At 50.0% G+C, this 18978-nt stretch overlaps 1 protein-coding gene across 1 annotated transcript; it reads left to right on the top strand.

Moving 5' to 3' along the window:
- Positions 1-16706: 16706 nt before the first annotated feature.
- On the top strand, positions 16707-18050 carry LOC119463593 (uncharacterized). Its single transcript, XM_037724422.2, has one exon. It carries the CDS (start codon positions 16707-16709, stop codon positions 17919-17921), a length of 1215 nt encoding a protein of 404 aa, XP_037580350.1. The 3' UTR covers positions 17922-18050.
- Positions 18051-18978: the final 928 nt, after the last annotated feature.

Raw genomic sequence — 18978 nt, 5'->3', positions numbered from 1 at the left:
GCATTATTCCTCTGTTATTCTACCCACATGGCGCTGTCATGACCGCTGCATGGCCCGAGTACATATCACGATTTCTGCGATCATAGTTTTGTTCTGGCCTAGATCATCTGTCTTTCTGTGCGCAAAGTTTACTATCTGTGACTGCGTAAGATGTTTATTTCTCTTGTTTGACGCATTATATAAAGTGACGTTTGCTTAAATACGTAGATTTATTGGAGACTTAGACGTATATTTAAATATCTTGTTAGGCCTTGCGTGTACAAGCAGTGAACTTTGTTTCCAGCGACACTTTTTTGCCCTTTATCAAGTTGTATCTTCACATTTGTATATTCCATTCTATCTTCGCTTGTCTAATGTATATTTTGCAGAACTCGTACTTTTTATTTGTGCTCACTGTTGCGAGTATAATCTCGGTGTAATTGCAATACACGACCGGTTACAGCTGCTCCTGCGCAATCTATTGGGACGAGGGACAGTGTGTGTGTGTAAAAACTTTTTATTTACAAAAGTCCTGAGGCTCGACTATTTCAAGTCGAGGCGGGCCGCTCCCACGATGGCACCGTTAGGCCCAGCCCTTCAGCGACATCGTGGGCCCTCTGGACAGCCCGTAGCTGATCTTGAAAAGATGAACTCTCTAGCATCTTCTTCCAATGAAGCCATTCTTCTTCAGGGTTGGTGAGAGTCGCAGGGCATCCCGCGAGCATGCGTCTGATCCCAATGATGTGACGCATGACAATCTTTCTTGACCTCTCTTTCTGGATACATTTTATCAAGGTGGTACGGCGTGGGATAAGTTCCTGTTTGTAATAGTCTCATTGAAACTGCCTGAGCCCTGTTCAGCTTTGAATGTGGCAATGGAAATTGTCTGCGCGTCCTAGATAGTAGTGTTTAGTAATCTCGTTATATGTTAATAAATGATCTCTAAATTCCCCGGCCTGGTGGTGGACGGCTCGGTTGTGACTGTCACGGCTAGCAAGTCCTCGTGCCAAGTCATGAGTAACCTCATTGAGGTTAGCCCGGGTCTTGTCCACTTCTCCCATATGCGCAGGAAACCATTGGATTTCAGTTCTCATACTCATAGTGTTTTCAATAAGTTTAGCTGCAACCGCGGCCAGGTAGCCTTTATCGAAACCCTTTATAGCAGCTTTGGACAGCGTCATTGAGGTTTTTTTCCTGGCCGTTGCATATGTGCAAAAATGCATAAGAGGTTCTTGAATGACAAGATTCATCAAAATATTTCTCCTCAACTTATTCATTTCATGGCCTTTACGTTTTTAATATCAGCTACATGCACTGCTTTGCTGCATGGTTTCGAACAGATATAGTCGTAAAGTTCGTGTGGGCTTTACTTATTAAATAGACAAAAAAACACGGCAGCATTGATATCAGTTATTTCTGCCACAATTTTTGGGACATACGAATATATTCTTTTATGAAAAAATACATAGTTTACTTGACAGTGCGTAGCGTTCAATAATTCGTTTGCAGCATCTAATATAAAATGGCATTGCCAATGCAGTTATTATTCATGTATTTGATCCCTCGACAAATTATATAAGGAGGAGGCCGCGCTAAAACCTGAGCCCCCCCCCCCCCCCGAACAAAATTTCTGGCGACGCCACTGATAACAGCTATATTTATTGATCCGTGGCGTACACTGCAGCACGCAAAGAGCGATAGAGTGATTGTGGCGGCACGTCGGCGGAGGCGCTGCATCGTCGTGCATATCATTTGTCTTGTCACAAAAACTTGCAGCAATGCATCACGACGCGCGAAGTAGTCAAAGCGGTCCTAGGCGTAGCGCTGTCACAGCTGTCCAACTCAGTGCGCAAGTCAAGAGTGACGGCGGCGCACATGGACGACAGCATGCGGAGCTCTAGGTACAGCGTACCCTAGAGAGGCATTGCCTAGGACAGCTTTATTTTCCCTGTTGCTTGAAGCGGAGAATTCCCTGGAAAATGGCGTTTCGAGGATACTTTCATCCGACCAATGAAAACGAAGATCAGACTCCTGTGCATACGGCCTCCGCTCCTCAGCGACCGCGCACGAATACGAAACCATTACCGCAACCCGCCGTGGTTGCTCAGTGGCTGTGGTGTTGGGCTACTGAGCGCGAGGTCACGGGATCGAATCCCGGCCACGGCTGGCCGCATTTCGATGGAGGCGAAATGCGAAAACACCCGTGTACTTCGATATAGGTGCACGTTAAAGAACCCCAGGTGGTCCAAATTATTTCGGCGTCCCCCACTACAGCGTGCCTCTTAATCAGACCGTGGTTTTGGCACGTAAAACCCCATTATTATTAACCATTACCGCTTCTACCTTGCTTCTGTGCAATCAGCTGTCGGAAATCCAACTGAGTTTTCGCTAACACAGTGTGCTCCAATCATGCTAGATTGAATCATGTGGATTGAAAACGTGTGCAGTAGTTGGCTGCAAGAATAGTGACTGGCATGTTAAGGGAATGGAATGAATCTGTGTGGCCAAGTTCGCGGACCACTGCTGCAACTGTCCGAACGTGTTACCGGTACTTCCGAGATGTACGGCTCTTCTCGAGGATACAGAAATTTGCTCATCCGCCAGCCTTGTATCGCTAACCTTTAAAGAAAGGGCTTCATCCCCAGAACGTCGGCAAGAGTGAGTACCACTCGTTAAACAATGACAATAGGAGTAGCACCGCTTCCTCTCATAGTAAGTTTCGCGCACGTTATCTATACACATCTGTCCCAAATAGCAGGAAAACTTACGCCCACTCAATCGCCGACGTATTAAGAATAAGTGAATGGGCGCACACTTGAACATGTGTGCACTGTATACGCACAATAAATGACGGACTAAAATATTCACCAAGATAATTTCCAATAGAATCAGGGCAACACTTGACTTCAGCCAACCAAGAGAACAGGCTGGCTTCAGGAAGGGATATTCTACGATGGATCATATCCATGTCATAAATCAGGTAATAGAGAAATCTGCGGAGTACAACCAACCTATCTATATGGTTTTCATAGATTATGAAAAAGCATTTGATTCATTAGAGATACCAGCAGTCATCGAGGCATTACGTAATCAAGGAGTACAGGAGGCATACGTGAATATCTTGGCAAATATCTACAAGGATTGCACAGCAAGAAAAGTAGAAAGATACCTATCAAGAAAGGGGTCAGGCAAGGAGACACAATCACTCCAATGCTATTCACTGCATGCTTAGAAGAAGCTAGTATTCAAGCTCTTAGACTGGGAAGGCTTAGGAGTGAGGATAAATGGCGAATACCTCAGCAAGCTCCCATTTGCAAATGACATTGTCCTATTCAGCAATAACGGGGACGAATTACAGCAAATGATTGAGGACCTGAACCGAGAAAGTGTAGGAGTGGGGTTGAAGACTAATATGCAGAAGACAAAAATAATGGTCAATAGCCTCGCAAGGGAACAAGAATTCAGGATCACCAGTCAGGCTCTAGAGTATTTAATGGAGTACGTTTATCTAGGTCAATTACTCACAGGGAACCCTGATCATGAGAAAGAAATTGACAGGAGAATAAAATTGGGTTGGAGTGCATACGGCTGGCATGGCCAAATCATGAATGCATGGGAGCTTACTACTGTCATTGAAAAGAAAAGTGTACAGTCATTGCATTCTACCGGTGCTAACATATGGGGCAGAAACTTGGAGGTTAACTAAGAAGCTCGAGAACCAGTTAAGGACCGCACAAAGAGCGATGGAACGGAAAATGTTAGGCCTAACGTTAAGAGAGAGGACGAGATCAGTGTGGATCAGAGAACAAACGGGGATAGCTGATATTCTAGTGGACATTAAGCGGAAGAAATGGAGCAGCGCAGGCCATGTAACGCATTAGATGGATAATCGGTGGACCATTAGAGTTACAGAATGGATACCAAGAGAAGGGAAGCGCAGTCGAGGACGGCAGAAAACTAATTGGGGCGATGAAGTTAGGAAATTTGCTGGCGCTAATTGGAATCATCTAGCGCAAGACAGGGGTAAGTGGAGATCACAGGGAGAGGCCTTCGTCCTGCTGTGGACATGAATAGGCTGATGATGATGATGATGATGATGATGATGATGATGATGATGATGATGATGATGATGATGATGCACCGATGGCGCATGATTGGTCAAAGTTGAATGTTTCGTGACGGCCCACAAGCGTAAGCGAGTTACTAACTGGAATATATATTTGCTACAAGGCATCACAATGTACAAAACAGCTACGTTTCAAGCCTTGTGCGCAGCAAGAAGAAATTTATCGGAAATGAGCACACCTGCGCGATTAGGCAGAAAATAATCAGACAGTGGCCGCACTGAGGAATTTCGCTGAGTCAGAAACTGACAAGCCACTGCTTCAAAATATTTGCCGAATAAAGAAGAAACAGCAAAACGCACTAATCCTGACTGAATTAATGAGCGGTATGTTTGGATAGCTTGGAATACATATTTAGCCCCGCTTACGCCGTTTGGTCATAGCTTATAATCAGCTCCGAAAGCGCTTTTGCATGTTCTCTGAAGCTGTGATCAAAGCTTCGTGTCGTCTACCTAGTCACCGTCTACGATATCTCCAAAAAGAGAGGTTTTCTAAGTCGCGTCGGCGTCATACACTTCCATCATAAACACGGAGGCAACGGAGGCAGTTGAGGCAAGCAATGGGCGCGTCACCACGTGATCAAACCTGGCAGTGCCCTCGGGATCGCCGCGAAAAGGGTCAATAAGCTGCTCCAAGAAACAAGCGAATACACGCAAAGCGCCTCGAGTGGCCAGTCGCGATAGCGTTTAGAGCCCCGTGTCGCAGAAAAACCGACGTCGGCGTCGGAATTGGCGCCCGCGGCCGAGGAAATCATCCCCAACCACGTTTAGGTATGCCACACCATTCTGCCACACCGGAAGTTTGAGAATGACAATCCACAAACAAATGTCATCAAACAAAACATCCACAGCGCATGCCTTGTATGTTTAATCTTCTCAGACTGAAACATTAAAAGTGTGAAAGAAATACGGAAACCTGAAAATGATGTAATTTCTTTGGCGCGGTTGTGCACATTCTCCGGGATCGGCCCACGCAAGAGGCCCCGTTTCCACCAGAAACCTCGCCTACATGCATAGCGTTCGCCGCCAGTGTTTGCCAGTAACCATTACGGTTGCATAAGCTGCAGTCGTCGGGAACCATGAGTAGCAGTCAGGGATCTTTGAATACTATCGCGTTCCACTCTTAAAAACGAAGCTTAAGCGTCCTCCCAATTTTTAGATGCGAGAGCATCTAAAAAGAACGGACGCCGCAGAACGTACACTGCGGAACTCTCCCTCACTGCGCAACTGTCCCTCATTCTCCTCTCCTACGCAGGTGTGCGCTCTCCTCCTCCCCTCTCCGCCACAGGTGCGGCGCAGCAAATCATTGCATATAGACGGTTTCATCCAGCGCCACCGCGCGCTTTCAACGCTGTGCGCCGGCATCCGGCGCCCCTAGGAAACTTCCGGTAGCTGTTCCTTTTGCTCGTTTTTGCTGGTATTTGTTCGCTCGCGCGCTCGTCCTGCGCATATTCTGTGTTATTTTTCGGGTATATCGATATAAGTGCGACTTGTGGCATTCAGTGTGTTGCGTGACGGCGAGTAGCTCTTGGATCATCGACTGTTTTCATTACGTTTACTCGTCAACGGTGTTTTCCAAATCTGGGAGCCTACCAAGTGCTCCCAGATTTGCTCTGCTCACCTTCATCCAAGGTACGTTACTACGTGGAGTGGCCGGACTGCTATAATGCTGAATAATATAAGTGCTACTGCGCGATTGTTCTGGGCTTATGTCGTGTAACTCAGGCGAGAGCAGCTCGACTCTCGCCCCGAGCTCGCCCGCTCGTCCAGTTTCTTGCCTCGGCGTTAATCGCCATGCTACGAACATGAGTTTAAATTATTGTTTAAGGGGTGCCATGCTGCCGCCGTTTTATTTTAATGTTTTTCGTATCTGGGGCACAAGTGAACTTCTGCAGCTTTACTACCTAGGTATATGTGCGCATTGGTTTATCATGTTTAACGTCCCAAAGCGACTCCGGCTATGACGGACGCCGCAGTGGAGGGATCCGTAAAATTTCGACCACCTGTGGTTCTTTAACGTGCACTGACATCGCACAGTACGCGGACCTCTAGCATTTCGCCTCGATCGAAATGCGACAGCCGGGGCCCAAACGGCGTCTTTCGGGTCAGCAACAGGCACCGTAACCGCTGAGCCACCGCGACGGCATGTGAGCATTCTTAACGGTATCGCAGAGCAGAATCGCAGAAAAGTGGCGATTTCCGTGCATGCATGTAGGAAGTTTCAGCCACATTCTAAAAGCATTTACGAATTAACGGAGGCCAATTATGGATTGCAATCTCGCGCCCAACCCTACAGGTTTCATTTTGTTAGAAGTGTGGTAAATTCGTGAGCATTTAGTTAGTCCCATTACAGTCGACCTAGGCTTCTTGCACTAAATGACTTTTGAGAATGTACAGTTATTTGTGAATGCATATTGAAAAGCAGAAACAAGGCATATGACGCAGAAAACATGTGCATGTACACATGCACAGCTTACCACTTCATCCTCCATCTTGCAGCAATAAAAGTGCCATTGCGAAATGCAAAAACGCCCGTGTGCTTGTGTTGTAGGGCACGTTAAAGAACCCCAGGTGGTCGAAATTAATCAGGAACTCTCCACTACGGTGAGCCTCATAATTAGAACTGGTTTTGGCACGTAAAAACCCAGAAAGAAAAAACCCATTAATGTTTTTCTAGTTTTCGGCAGTCCCATTACCTACCTTGAAGACAACAGTCTGCGTTCATTGCATGTCCTCACTAAGATGCTCCGCTTGTTGCTCCGGGGTTGTAACTGAGGGGAGGTGTTTGAAGCCCGGCGAAAACGAAAATCGCACGACATCATCGTCCAGCGGATCGGGCAGCTCTCTACCTCTAAACATCAGCTTTTGGCGCTACCGATCTTTTGCTTCAGTGCTAAGCGCCTTAACGTAGTCGCTCGTCATCTCGACAATATTCACGATGTAGAATCAGCTCATCGCAGATTCCACCAAGCAGTGCAAACATCGACACGCCGGCCTCACGTCGCGCATGCCTTCAAACAACATAGCCGGAAGTGCTTCTAGCTCTCCTGCCGGAAGTTCCGATGGGGCAACCAATCAGCGGGAAGCGAGGTTTGTTTGTAAACGCTGAAATCGTCTATAACTCTCTCTCTCACTCTCTCACTCTATCTCTAAGAATACGCCGGTAGGCGGCGCAAGTGTCGCGGCGCAGTTAAAGCCCCTTGATAATTTGAAAGTAGCGACACTCTCGTCCCCGCCGCGCTTTCCTCCTCGATTCTCCTCGCCCGCCGGCTGCGCACACTGCGCACGGCACGCTACTGCGCCTGGGCTCCCGCGGACGGGCCGCAGAATTCGATGGAGGCGCATGATTTTGGGCCAGTTGCGCGCCCCAGTGGCGTAGAAAATTTTGAAAAATGGTGATAACGGCATGGAGAACGGTGAAGGCAAGGTTTATAAGGAGGTTGGTTTCGTCTTAAAGCCGCATGAACGACACACACTGATCTAAAAGGAGCTTTGAGGCGAGTTCTATACTCCAGTTATTTTTTCTGCCACATGATACGCTGCTTTGCGCATCTGAACTAGTATTGCTGGTGGCAAATTACTCTGTGTTTGGCAGTTTTTTCTTGCATGTGCGCGCATGTGCACCGCAGGTATTATATTCAGCGTGCCTTCTTATAATGAATTACTCGCGAGTGCATCGTCCGTCCATGTGCTTGTCTCAATGTCAAAGTAACTTTTGCGCTGTGGTTTCTGCATTGAATAGGACGGTTGCGCAATTTCAGTGCGATGAAGCGGTGCCGGCAACCACTCATCGCCCACAATAACAGAAGCTGAAGAAAGGTATTTACAGATTATTATTTAGGCGTCGGTGTCAATGAAGCCTAACACATACTCGGTATACCTATGGGAGAAGGCATTCTATATTTTTCGGCAAAAGAAACGCCTCTGGATAAGGTAATTTGATAGTTCACACCGACATACCGTTAAATTATGTAGTAGGATAGTTAAAATTGTGATTTTGATTAGCGGGGTACCCTATTGCCGACGCATTGTAGATTGTGGCCAAGCATGCGGTGGCGACTAGCCCTGCATAAAGGATCATAGTGCCGTCGGCTGCGTCGTTAAGCGACCGAGATCATTATTGCTGAAATTATTAGAGGCGGGACAAGGATCAAGCAGCAGCAATCACTTACTACTGTCAGTTCGAGGTTCATGCCGCTGTCGAGGGGGCTTCCTGTGCTTCACGACAGGTCGGTGGGAGAAAACTGTTGGAACTGCGTTGGGCTTCAGCTTTTTTTTTCTAAGTTCTTGTAATATGCGCGGCTCAAATTGGTCTTCAGTGAAACGTAGCTAGAACATTTATCGACGAGTTAATCACTCGGGCAGGATGAATAAAACGTCATTTATACAAGTGACTAATACGCTGCAGTGCTAAACATTATTGCCTACATAATACTCCCTGCATTGCGATATCATAACCATAATCATTATTTATTGCTGAACCTTCGTAATCAAAGCGCATTGATACAATGACATCGGCTCGTGTTACATGCATGGAAAAGGTTCACCTACAGAACAAAACCGAAGGTGATTGTAACGCATTCGCTAGTAAAGCAAAGATTCCCGCCCTCCGCCTAGAAGTCAACAGCAAGGGTGCGCGATCGCCTCCTGCACATTGCCTGTATCCGTGAGAAAACCAAATAATAATCGTCACCCACTCACGCGTGCATGGCAGCCCAGTTCAAAGAAATTTCAAGAACTAAAAAAGGTTACCAGGTGTCCTTAGCTATCGCTTAAGAGACGCGAATGCGAGTCTTGTAAAATCTACTGTAATTCACCTCAATCCACACTAATCCACCTTCACGCACCTTATTCGGCCGGAGTACGGACTTCTTCCCGAGAAGACCACAGCGATCAAGGCCAAGTCAACGACCCCAATGGCAGCCCCAGCGTCCCCCATCCTGCTGCAACAACCTCGGGAGCCACCGACCTTCCGTGGATCATCCGCTGAAGACCCTGAAACCTGGCTGGAGACATACGAGCGGACCGCGACGTTCAACAAATGGAGCGATGACGACAAGCTGCGCCATGTCTATTTTTCGTTGGATGACGCTGCTCGGACCTGGTTTGAGAACAGAGAGACCACCCTGGTTACGTGGGACCTCTTTCGTGAAAACTTCGTGAGGACCTTCACGAGTGTCGTACGAAAGGAGAGGGCACAGGTTCTCTTAGAAACCAGAGTGCAATTGCCGAACGAGAACATCGCCATCTTCACGGAGGAGATGACTCGCCTCTTCCGCCACGCCGACCCCGACATGTCTGAAAAAAAGAAAGTTCGGTTCTTGATGCGGGGTGTCAAAGACCAACTATTCGCCGGATTGATGCGCAACCCGCCCAAGACTGTCGCCGAATTTCTTTCCGAGGCTACAACGATCGAGAAGACGCTTGAAATGCGCGTCAGGCACTACAACCGCCGTGCCCTGACCAACTACGCCGACGCTCAAGCGCTAGGCGCCGACGACCTGCGCGAGACCATCAGAGCGGTCGTTCGCGAGGAGCTGCATAAGCTCTTTCCCAGGTCGCAGCCTCACGTGGCATCTATCGCCGACGTCGTCAAAGACGAAGTTCAGCGCTCACTTGGAGTTTCCGATGTGCAGCCACAATCGCCGCAACCCCAGCCGGAAGCGCTGACCTACGCCGCCGTCGCCCGTCGTCAAGGCCCCCCTCCGCGCTCGCGCCAGGGCCCAGTAACGCTGCAGTTCCGTCGTCCACCGCCGCCGCCGTTAGCACGCCCGCCCGTCGCCCAGCACAGCTACCAGAGGAAGACGGACATTTGGCGCGCCCCCGACCACCGCCCGCTCTGCTATCACTGCGGGGAAGCCGGCCATGTCTACCGCCGATGCCCATACCGCGAGATGGGCCTACGAGGGTTCCCCGTCAACGCGCCGCGTCCCGATCGAGGTGAACGACCGCGCGACATCGCCGACTACCTCGCCGGAGCCCAGTGGCAACCACGACGATCCTCACGCTCGCCGTCACCAGGCCGCTACATCTCGCCGCATCGCCGTCAGTACAACGGTCCCACCCGGGGCCGATCTCCTAGCCCTTGCCCGGGAAACTAAAGGCAGCAACCGATGGAGGTGCGGTTGCTGTACGACGCAATGCCGAAGATCCTCCGACGCCGCCGACGACGACGATTCGCGATTCATCACGACGAGATACCAGCACGCCGCCTAGCAACAGTCTTGACAGCACTTCGCCGCCGAAAGAAGACCTTCCGACGCGACGTAGCAGCAGCAGCCGACGCAGCCGTGATCCGACGCCACGAATTAACCGCAACGCCAGACGCCGGTCTACCGATCTAGACGTGCTCATCGATGGCCATAACGTCACCGCTCTCGTCGACACTGGAGCCGACAATTCCGTCTTCAGTGGCCCGTTCGCCGCCAAGTTGAAGAAGGTGAAAACAGCCTGGCAAGGACCCGATATCCGGACAGCGGGAGGCCACCTAATAACGCCGACTGGAATCTGCACAGCGCGAGTCACGGTAAACAACCGCACTTACCCGGCGAGCTTCGTAATCCTGCAGCACTGCTCCTTTCTTTCTAAATCAACACGGTGTAGTCATCTACTTAAGGTCCAAGTCGATAACGCTTTCAAAGCAGAATCCGATACCACCGGATACAAGCATAAGTTACCATGCCTTGAGTGTGCTTGAAGAACAAGTCACCGTTCCGCCTCGCTCCAGCGTAATGATTTCCGTCGGTACCGAAGTGCCTGCAGACATGGAGGGCGTCATCGAGGGCGATCATCGCTTACTGCTCGACCGTGAAATTTGCGTCGCTAGAGGCATAGCTGAGCTACGTGCAGGGAAAGCAAGGGTGATGTTCACGAACTTCAGCCCCGAATACAAGCACATTAACAAAGGCACCACGGTCGCCTACATCGACGAAATAGTACAAGCCAGCAGTGATTTCGCCTTCACGGATTCCAGTGCACCTGCAACGACGACTATAGTACCTGCACCAACTTTCGACGTCAATCAGAACCTTCCCAGGCATAAGAAAGAACAACTAAAGGCTCTGCTCCTGCAATACGAGGACTGCCTCTCGTCGTCGTCAAAAGTTCGACAAACCCCTGTCGCCAAGCACCGCATCATAACCGACGAAAATGTCCGGCCACTCCGTCAGAGCCCGTACCGAGTTTCGGCGCGCGAACGCGAGGCCATAAGGCAACAAGTCGGCGAAATGCTACGCGACGACATCGTCCAGCCGTCCAAGAGTCCGTGGGCGTCCCCCGTGGTGTTAATGAAGAAGAAGGATGGAACCCTACGTTTCTGCGTCGATTATCGTCGCCTCAACAAAATCACGAAGAAGGACGTATACCCCCTTCCACGGATTGACGACGCCTTGGATCGACTCTACAACGCAAAGTATTTTTCGTCGATGGACCTCAAAACCGGCTACTGGCAAATCGAAGTCGACGAGAGGGACCGGGAGAAGACTGCCTTTATAACACCAGACGGACTGTTCGAGTTCAAGGTGATGCCGTTTGGTCTTTGCTCGGCGCCTGCCACTTTCCAACGTGTCATGGATACAGTACTGGCAGGCTTGAAGTGGCAGACTTGCCTCGTCTATTTGGACGACTACCTGGAAGGCAAGACCGTCATTGTGCCGAAGGTGTTCAGGCGAGGATTGGCGTCGTTTTTCTTGCAAAACGACCTTCTCCTAAAGAAGAACTTCTCGCCTCTCCGAGCCAAATACCTCCTCGTAGTACCCTCAGCATTGCGTCCAGAGGTTCTGCAAGCTCTCCATGACGACCCTACGGCTGGACGTCTCAGGTTTTCCCGCACTCTCTCGAGGATACAAGAAAACTACTACTGGCCTCGCCTCTCTGCCGACGTCGCCCATTACGTAAGGACATGCCGAGACTGTCAGCGACGCAAAACACCGCCGACAAGGCCAGCCGGACTTCTACAGCCAATCGAGCCACCTCGCCGACCGTTCCAGCAGATCGGGATGGACTTACTGGGGCCTTTTCCGACGTCGACGTCCGGGAATAAATGGATCGTCGTCGCTACGGACTACCTCACCCGCTACGCCGAAACAAAAGCCTTGCCCAAAGGCAGTGCCGCCGAGGTAGCCCGATTCTTCGTTGAGAACATCCTCCTGCGTCACGGTGCCCCAGAAGTGCTCATCACTGACAGAGGCACGGCCTTTACGGCAGAACTAACTCAAGCCATCCTGCGATACAGCCAGACAAGCCATCGCCGCACCACCGCCTACCACCCGCAGACGAATGGCCTCACCGAGCGCCTAAATAAGACCATCGCCGACATGCTGGCAATGTACGTCGACGTCGAGCACAAGACGTGGGATGCCACACTTCCGTACGTGACCTTCGCATACAACACGGCCGTGCAAGAAACGACGCAAATGGCGCCGTTCAACCTGGTCTACGGAAGGAACCCGGCAACGACGCTTGACGCCATGCTACCGGACGTCGCTGACGAAGAAAATCTCGACGTTGCCACTTATTTGCAGCGTGCCGAAGAGGGTCGACAGCTCGCCCGCTTGCGCATCAAGAACCAGCAGAGGACCGACAGCCGACACTACAATCTTCGACGACGCTACGTCTAGTACCAGCCCGGCGACCGTGTTTGGGTCTGGACTCCGATACGCCGACGAGGACTTAGCGAGAAACTGTTGCGTCGCTATTTCGGACCGTATAAGATAATCCGACGTATTGGCGCACTGGACTATGAGGTCGTGCCAGACGGCATTTCGCAATCACAGCGGCGCCGGGCACGACCCGAAGTCATCCATGTGGTGCGTCTTAAGACTTTCTACGCCCGCTGCCGACGTTAGGTACTTTGTTTTGTTATTGTTTTGGTTTTTATTACGCGTGGTTTTGTTTTCGCTTTCGTATTTGTAGCATCGGGACGATGCTTTTTTAAAGGGAGCGTATTGACACGTATACATGTTTATCTTTCACCGGTGACCGCTTTCCACCGGCTAACAAGTGTTAAACGTTATCGCTCGGCGCAGGACGCGCCTGCATCGGAAGCTTCTCGAACGTTATCGATGCTTCTATCCTTTGTCTGTGGTCACCGACGCTCATGTAATCTGATTGTATGAGCGACGCGAATTGTCTAGAACTTTCTGGAAGACACGCGGGCATCAGGGATTAATCTGGAACCTTCGATGACTCAGGTATAAAAGCCGACGCGTTTCGCCGCTGATCAGATTTTCGACGATCGCCGACTGTGTTCGCCGCTATCGTGCTTTGAGTGTACCTTGCTTTGTGGGCACAGGTTCGCCCAATAAACAACCAATTTCGTCGTACACAGTTTTACGACTGTCTTATTGCGATAGCAATTATATGGACACTCAAAAGCAGATTTCTGCCGTCGGCATCGCCGTCGCCGTCGCCGTGAGGTTCCGTATGACGTCAATGGAGATGAAATCGTCGCCGCGCGCCGAACGCTGTATGTGCGAGTGAAAGGGCGCGAGGGGCGCGCGCTTTCACGGGGAGTGAACGCACGGCGGAGAACAAACGCGCGTTCTGAGCCGTGCTCACGTAAGGGCTGCACAAGTAGGCGTCTCTTTCCTCCTTTACAATCACCATATATGTAGAGCAAACGCACCTTCTTCCGACGCGCGAGAGGCCGTGGGGGAGGGGGGGAGGGTGAGGGAAGGGAGGCGACGTTTAGCTGCGGCACCAAGTGCCTATTTATATTGACGTCTCTTTGCACTGGGTACCTGCCCACGTGGGAATCCCAGGCAATGAAGAGGCAGATGCCTTGGCAAAGGAGGCACACGGCACGGACACGGCTCCCAGCCAGGCGGTCGTGTCGTCGGACTACTCAAGGAGCACCATTCAACGACTGCTGCTGAGCTGCCACCCCGACGCACGCGTGGCAAGGCGGAGCCCTCCGACACGGCTGCCTGACAGGGGACTGACCAGAAGGGAGAGATCCCTCCTACTACGCCTTCGGATTGGCTGCTGCTGGACAGCCGCCCGAAGCTTCCGCCTGGGCAGAGCAGACTCCCCAGCCTGCTCTATGTGCGGGGCAGACGAAACACTGGAGCACCTCCTATGTTCCTGCCCCGCACTCGACCAACACCGCAACACCATGGCGGCTCAACTCCGCCGCATGGGTCTACCTTCTGCGGCCAGCACGGACCTGCTGCATCCAGCCCGCAACCCCAGCCAAGTGTTCAAGGTGGTCCTCGGCTACCTTGCGGACACTATGCTGGCTGACCGGCTGTAGGGGCACCCTGCCCGAGACGAGGACGAGTGCCCTCTCCCTTCCCCCTTCTCCCACTATTTCCCTCTTTCTCCCCTCATACCCCTCCCCCCAGATGCTGAGCCGTGCTCCCTATAAGGGCTGCAGAAATACGCATCTTTTCCCAACCTAAACCTCTACTACTATATCAGAGGCTCCGGCAACAGTCACCAACGCCGCACGCATTTTGAGCGAACGCGGGCAAAACGCCGACGGCGTCGACAAGTTCAGCGTGTTGCCGGTGCTGCTGCATGTCCAAAATTATACAGCTGATAAAGCTAATATCATTACTCCGTATAGATCTCTACAAATTTGCTATCGCAATTGATGCTTCGCCTTTCAGGTGAAACTGCGACAACTTTTCTTCAGCGTCACTACTACGTGACAATACTGTTCCTTGTCGGAACAAAGTTCTTTCGGCCAATGTTGTGCAGCCACTGCTTCTTGCGCAAGCCATCACGCTTTCCTTGCGGTATCGTAAAAACTGCATAACCATCATCGCGCTTCTTGCTGCAGTTATATGCGCAGCAGCACGGCATAGCGCTAGCAGACAGTGCACGAAACAGCGTTCAATGTTAGCGTGCGACGTTCTCTATACGCCGAGCCAAGCGAGCTCAGGCGCAAAATGGCGCGAACGAAAAAGCAAAACACAAGCAAAATGGAAGCTCCGCTGGTTTCCAAGAGCAACGGCAGGGAGACCAATCATCGTGCAGGAAAACGGGCGCAAGACCGTCTGCCGCGGAAGGGACTCGCGAGGGGCGAGGAGGAGGCGAGGAGGTCGCGCACCGGCGGCAGAGTACAAAGAGTGGCGGTACCTTAAAATTATCAAGGGGCTTTAGGCGCAGTATAAAGCGCGCGTTCGCTGTGAAGCCATCGTCTTCAAGATACCGCGCGCACCGGCGCTAGGAATCACGTACGATCTCTAAATAAAGACGCAACAACCCCGTACAAACGTCTTCTCTCTTCTCAATACATTCTCTCACTGTAACTTTCATTGGGTTCTGTTCCCAAGTGAAACGAAACGGAAAGTCGATGCGCACCCCCCGCGATGCTTTCGCATCCCACCATGGTTGCCCGTAGGGTGAGATGATGCGATTTTTTTTTTTTTTGAAGTCGGAAGCCTTAAATCTCTGTTTCAAGGTCGCTGTGAAGTGCAGGAAAAGTTAGCGAGTTCGCCTCGCGCTCGTGCCACTTCTGGCGCTTTCGTCGTCGTCTTCCACAGCTGGTTCCGACGCCGATCATCATTCAAGCGTTCCCACACTGCCCCTCGCGCGGCGTTGAGGGAAAAGGCAACATCAGCGCTGGAGGGAGGAGGAAGGAAATAATGGCAGCGGTGGCGCAGTGGGTCGCGTTGAAGGCAAGCGCAGTAGTGTTCATCGATGCCAGCCGCTGGCATTGACTCTGGAGTGCCAATGCTGCTTTCAAAGTGAAGCCAGGCCGCCGCCATCTTACTCAGGGCAAGAAGAGACATCCGCGAATAGTGGAACATAGGAAACACCTGCTTTTCGCCTCCTTCATGTTGCAGATTAATAATTTCGCTGTAAAGATCCATCAAGTGTACACCTTTGTTTCACAGGTTTTAGGAGCAAAGCTGAATGCCGTGGTGCATTTTTTCAGAGTTCCTGATATCAACACTTAGCCAACACTTAGCGCCGCCACTCCAGAATTTTTTTTTCAACCTTTTTTTTTAACCTTTTTTTTTAACCTTTTTTTTTTTCAACCTCCTTGGCATTGAGGCACCCTAAGCGCGGTGGCGGCGCTGAGCAGGAGGAGGGAAATGTCAGCAGCGGCGCCCGCAGAACGTACTCCCTTTTTGTGGTCGTCTGTTTTGCGCTGTTACCCAAAGCTTCAAGATGTACCAACTCGCCCAAAAAGTATTGATGAAGCACGTATTGAGCAATAGAAAGATGTATCGGGAGTTTTTCATGTCGATCTAATCAAATTTTAATATTTGAGAAGTTGAATAATTAATTCAGACTAATTATGTAATTATCGGAATGCAAAAAAATAATCTCCAAGCGACGGCAAACGACATTACCTTGGTTCTGTCGAGCTACGCGGTATTTGCATAGGTTTAAATCTTGGTGCATGACAGTTGGGACACCCTGTGTATAGAAACATTATTTAAAGGGGAGGGGCTGAAGGGGTGGCCCACAAGCGTTTCGCGCGTTTAAAATACGCTCCTCCACACTATAGCCACAGTGGGGAGAAACAAAAAGACTTAAGAAAAATATACAGACGGACACGTAGCCGCCTTTATTAAAATTACATGCCATTTACCCGACACAGTTTCAGTCTGGGTGCGGCACTCTTCTTGGCACGAACTTACGTTGCTTCATGTATCAGGTACTGCCCGGTATCCTTGCGGCTGCGGCGTTCATCGGCGGTGCGGCTGCCGAGTCTACCGTACGGCCCTGGATGACAGCTACGGCGCATATGCAGTGCGCCCCTCCTTGCCGTCCACTGATGCGAGATGGCACGCCTGATACCTTCCTGCTTGAGCTGCAAACCGGCCACATGGCTGCGCGACGGGGCACGCTTCCGGATCCGCTTTACCAGGCCGATAAAAGGGAGCATCTTGGCAGCTGTCGACTGGGGTGCGGCACTCTTCTTGGCACGAACTTACGTTGCTTCATGTATCAGGTTGGTTATTTGAATTACGCAAAATGTTACCGCACGAGTAATGTGATGCTTGTAAGAGTGTCGTGCCCCATTGACAGACGGATGTTGTGCCTGTTCACTTGCTCTGTTTGCAAATATGTGGTTGACTCTGCTTGGTTGTTAATCTTTAATGACTGTTCCTTGTTGGGGGAAGCTCTATTGCTACTCTCAGGAGATGTAGAGCTAAACCCTGGCCCTATGAACGTAACCGAAAGAGAGCAGATGGCGAACATTGAGAAGATTCTTCTAGATGTACAAACTAGTCAGGCAACTGTGCTTGCTAAACTTGCGGAAATAGTGTCGAAGCAGACCGAGCTAGAACAGAAAATAGACAGCGTGATAGCAAAATCAAATGTAATCGAGGAGCGCATTAAAGTAGTTGAAGAATCTGAACGGAAGATAGAGGCTAAGATTGACGACCTCGAAAATAGGAGCCGCCGGCTGAACTTAGTTTTTTATGGGGTGCCAGACAACGAGCGCAAAGAAACATGGGAAAAATTTGAGAACCTGGTTAAAGATATCTGCAGTGACGTGCTCAAGCTTGACAACATTCCGATCGAGCGAGCCCACCGGCTAGGTGCCTTCACGGAGGGGCGCATTAGGCCTATTGTAACAAGTTTCTCAGGGTGGAAAGCTAGGGAAAGTGTTATGCGTAATGCCTACAAGTTTAAGAACACTTCATTCAGTGTATCCGAAGACTTCAGCCATGCTGTTCGCGAAAAGCGACGGCTTCTTTGGAATTACGCAAAGGAAAAAAGAGATAGCAAAGAATACCGAGTGCGCCTTAACTATGATAAGCTTATAATCAATGGAAAGACGTTCGTGTGGGACAGTGAAATGAACCAACCCACCCCGCTTCGTGCGCACACGCGATCTCAAAGAGCTGACTGACGTGACGTCAGTCATCCCAGAACCGGAATAAACGAGACCTCAAACACGTGCGGGCGCATACCTGTGCTTCTTGTGAACTGTCGAAGTATTAATAACAAAGTTGACGAGTTTGCATCCCTTGTGGCGACTACTCAAGCGAAAATTATCATGGGTACAGAATCTTGGCTGGACAGTACGATACCTGATACTGGGGTCTTCCCACATGGATTCACTATTTATAGGAAAGATAGAAATCGCCATGGCGGGGGAGTATTCATTCTTGTTGCGAACGAGTGGACTAGCGAGGAAATTTCTTTTAATAATTCAGCAGAAGCAGTGTGGTGCCGCGTTTACTTACCGAAGAGAAAAACTGTCGTTTTTGGTTGTTTCTACCGTCCGCCGGACAGTAGTGACACTCCCATGACACTGCTCTCTGAGATGATGCAGTCTATTCCAGACAGTGTATTTTTGAGTGGGGATTTCAACCTACCAGATTTTGATTGGACAACCTGTGGTACACATAATAGGTCATCAGTCTATACTTTGTTTGGTGAATTCTTGAGAGTTTTTGGTTTTTTTTCAATATGTGAATGTTCCTACAAGACATGATGCCATTCTGGATTTAATCTTATGTAATGACCCCAATGTTGTTTCCACTGTGTCGGTGATCCCTGGTATAAGTGATCATAAGGCCGTTGTGACAGACTTAAACATAAAAAAACGTTCAAATAGCACAGGAAATACCAAGAAAAATTTTCCTGTATGACCATTGTGATTATGATTGCGTTTCTGCAGAACTAGAGTTGTATTACCCAACATTCTTGCTTCTGGCAGAAAGCCGTTGTTCTTCGGCGCTGTGGTCTTCTTTCCGTGATAAGCTACTTAACGCAGTCGAAGCTCATGTACCAAATAGAATACTAAAAAAGAGAACGAAGCAAAAACCTTGGTTTAATGGTGACATTCGCAGATTAATTAGGAAAGCACGAAGTTCGTACAGAAAATTTCGCAAAAAGAATACCGCGTCTAATGAGCAAGAGCTGAGGGACGCAAACCTGATACTGAAATCAGCAGTAAAATC

Source organism: Dermacentor silvarum, chromosome 9, assembly GCF_013339745.2.
Source record: "Dermacentor silvarum isolate Dsil-2018 chromosome 9, BIME_Dsil_1.4, whole genome shotgun sequence".
Classification (NCBI taxonomy): Eukaryota; Metazoa; Arthropoda; class Arachnida; order Ixodida; family Ixodidae; genus Dermacentor; species Dermacentor silvarum.
Note: the sequence above shows the minus strand (reverse complement) of the source record. Positions and strands in the feature narration are given on the sequence as shown.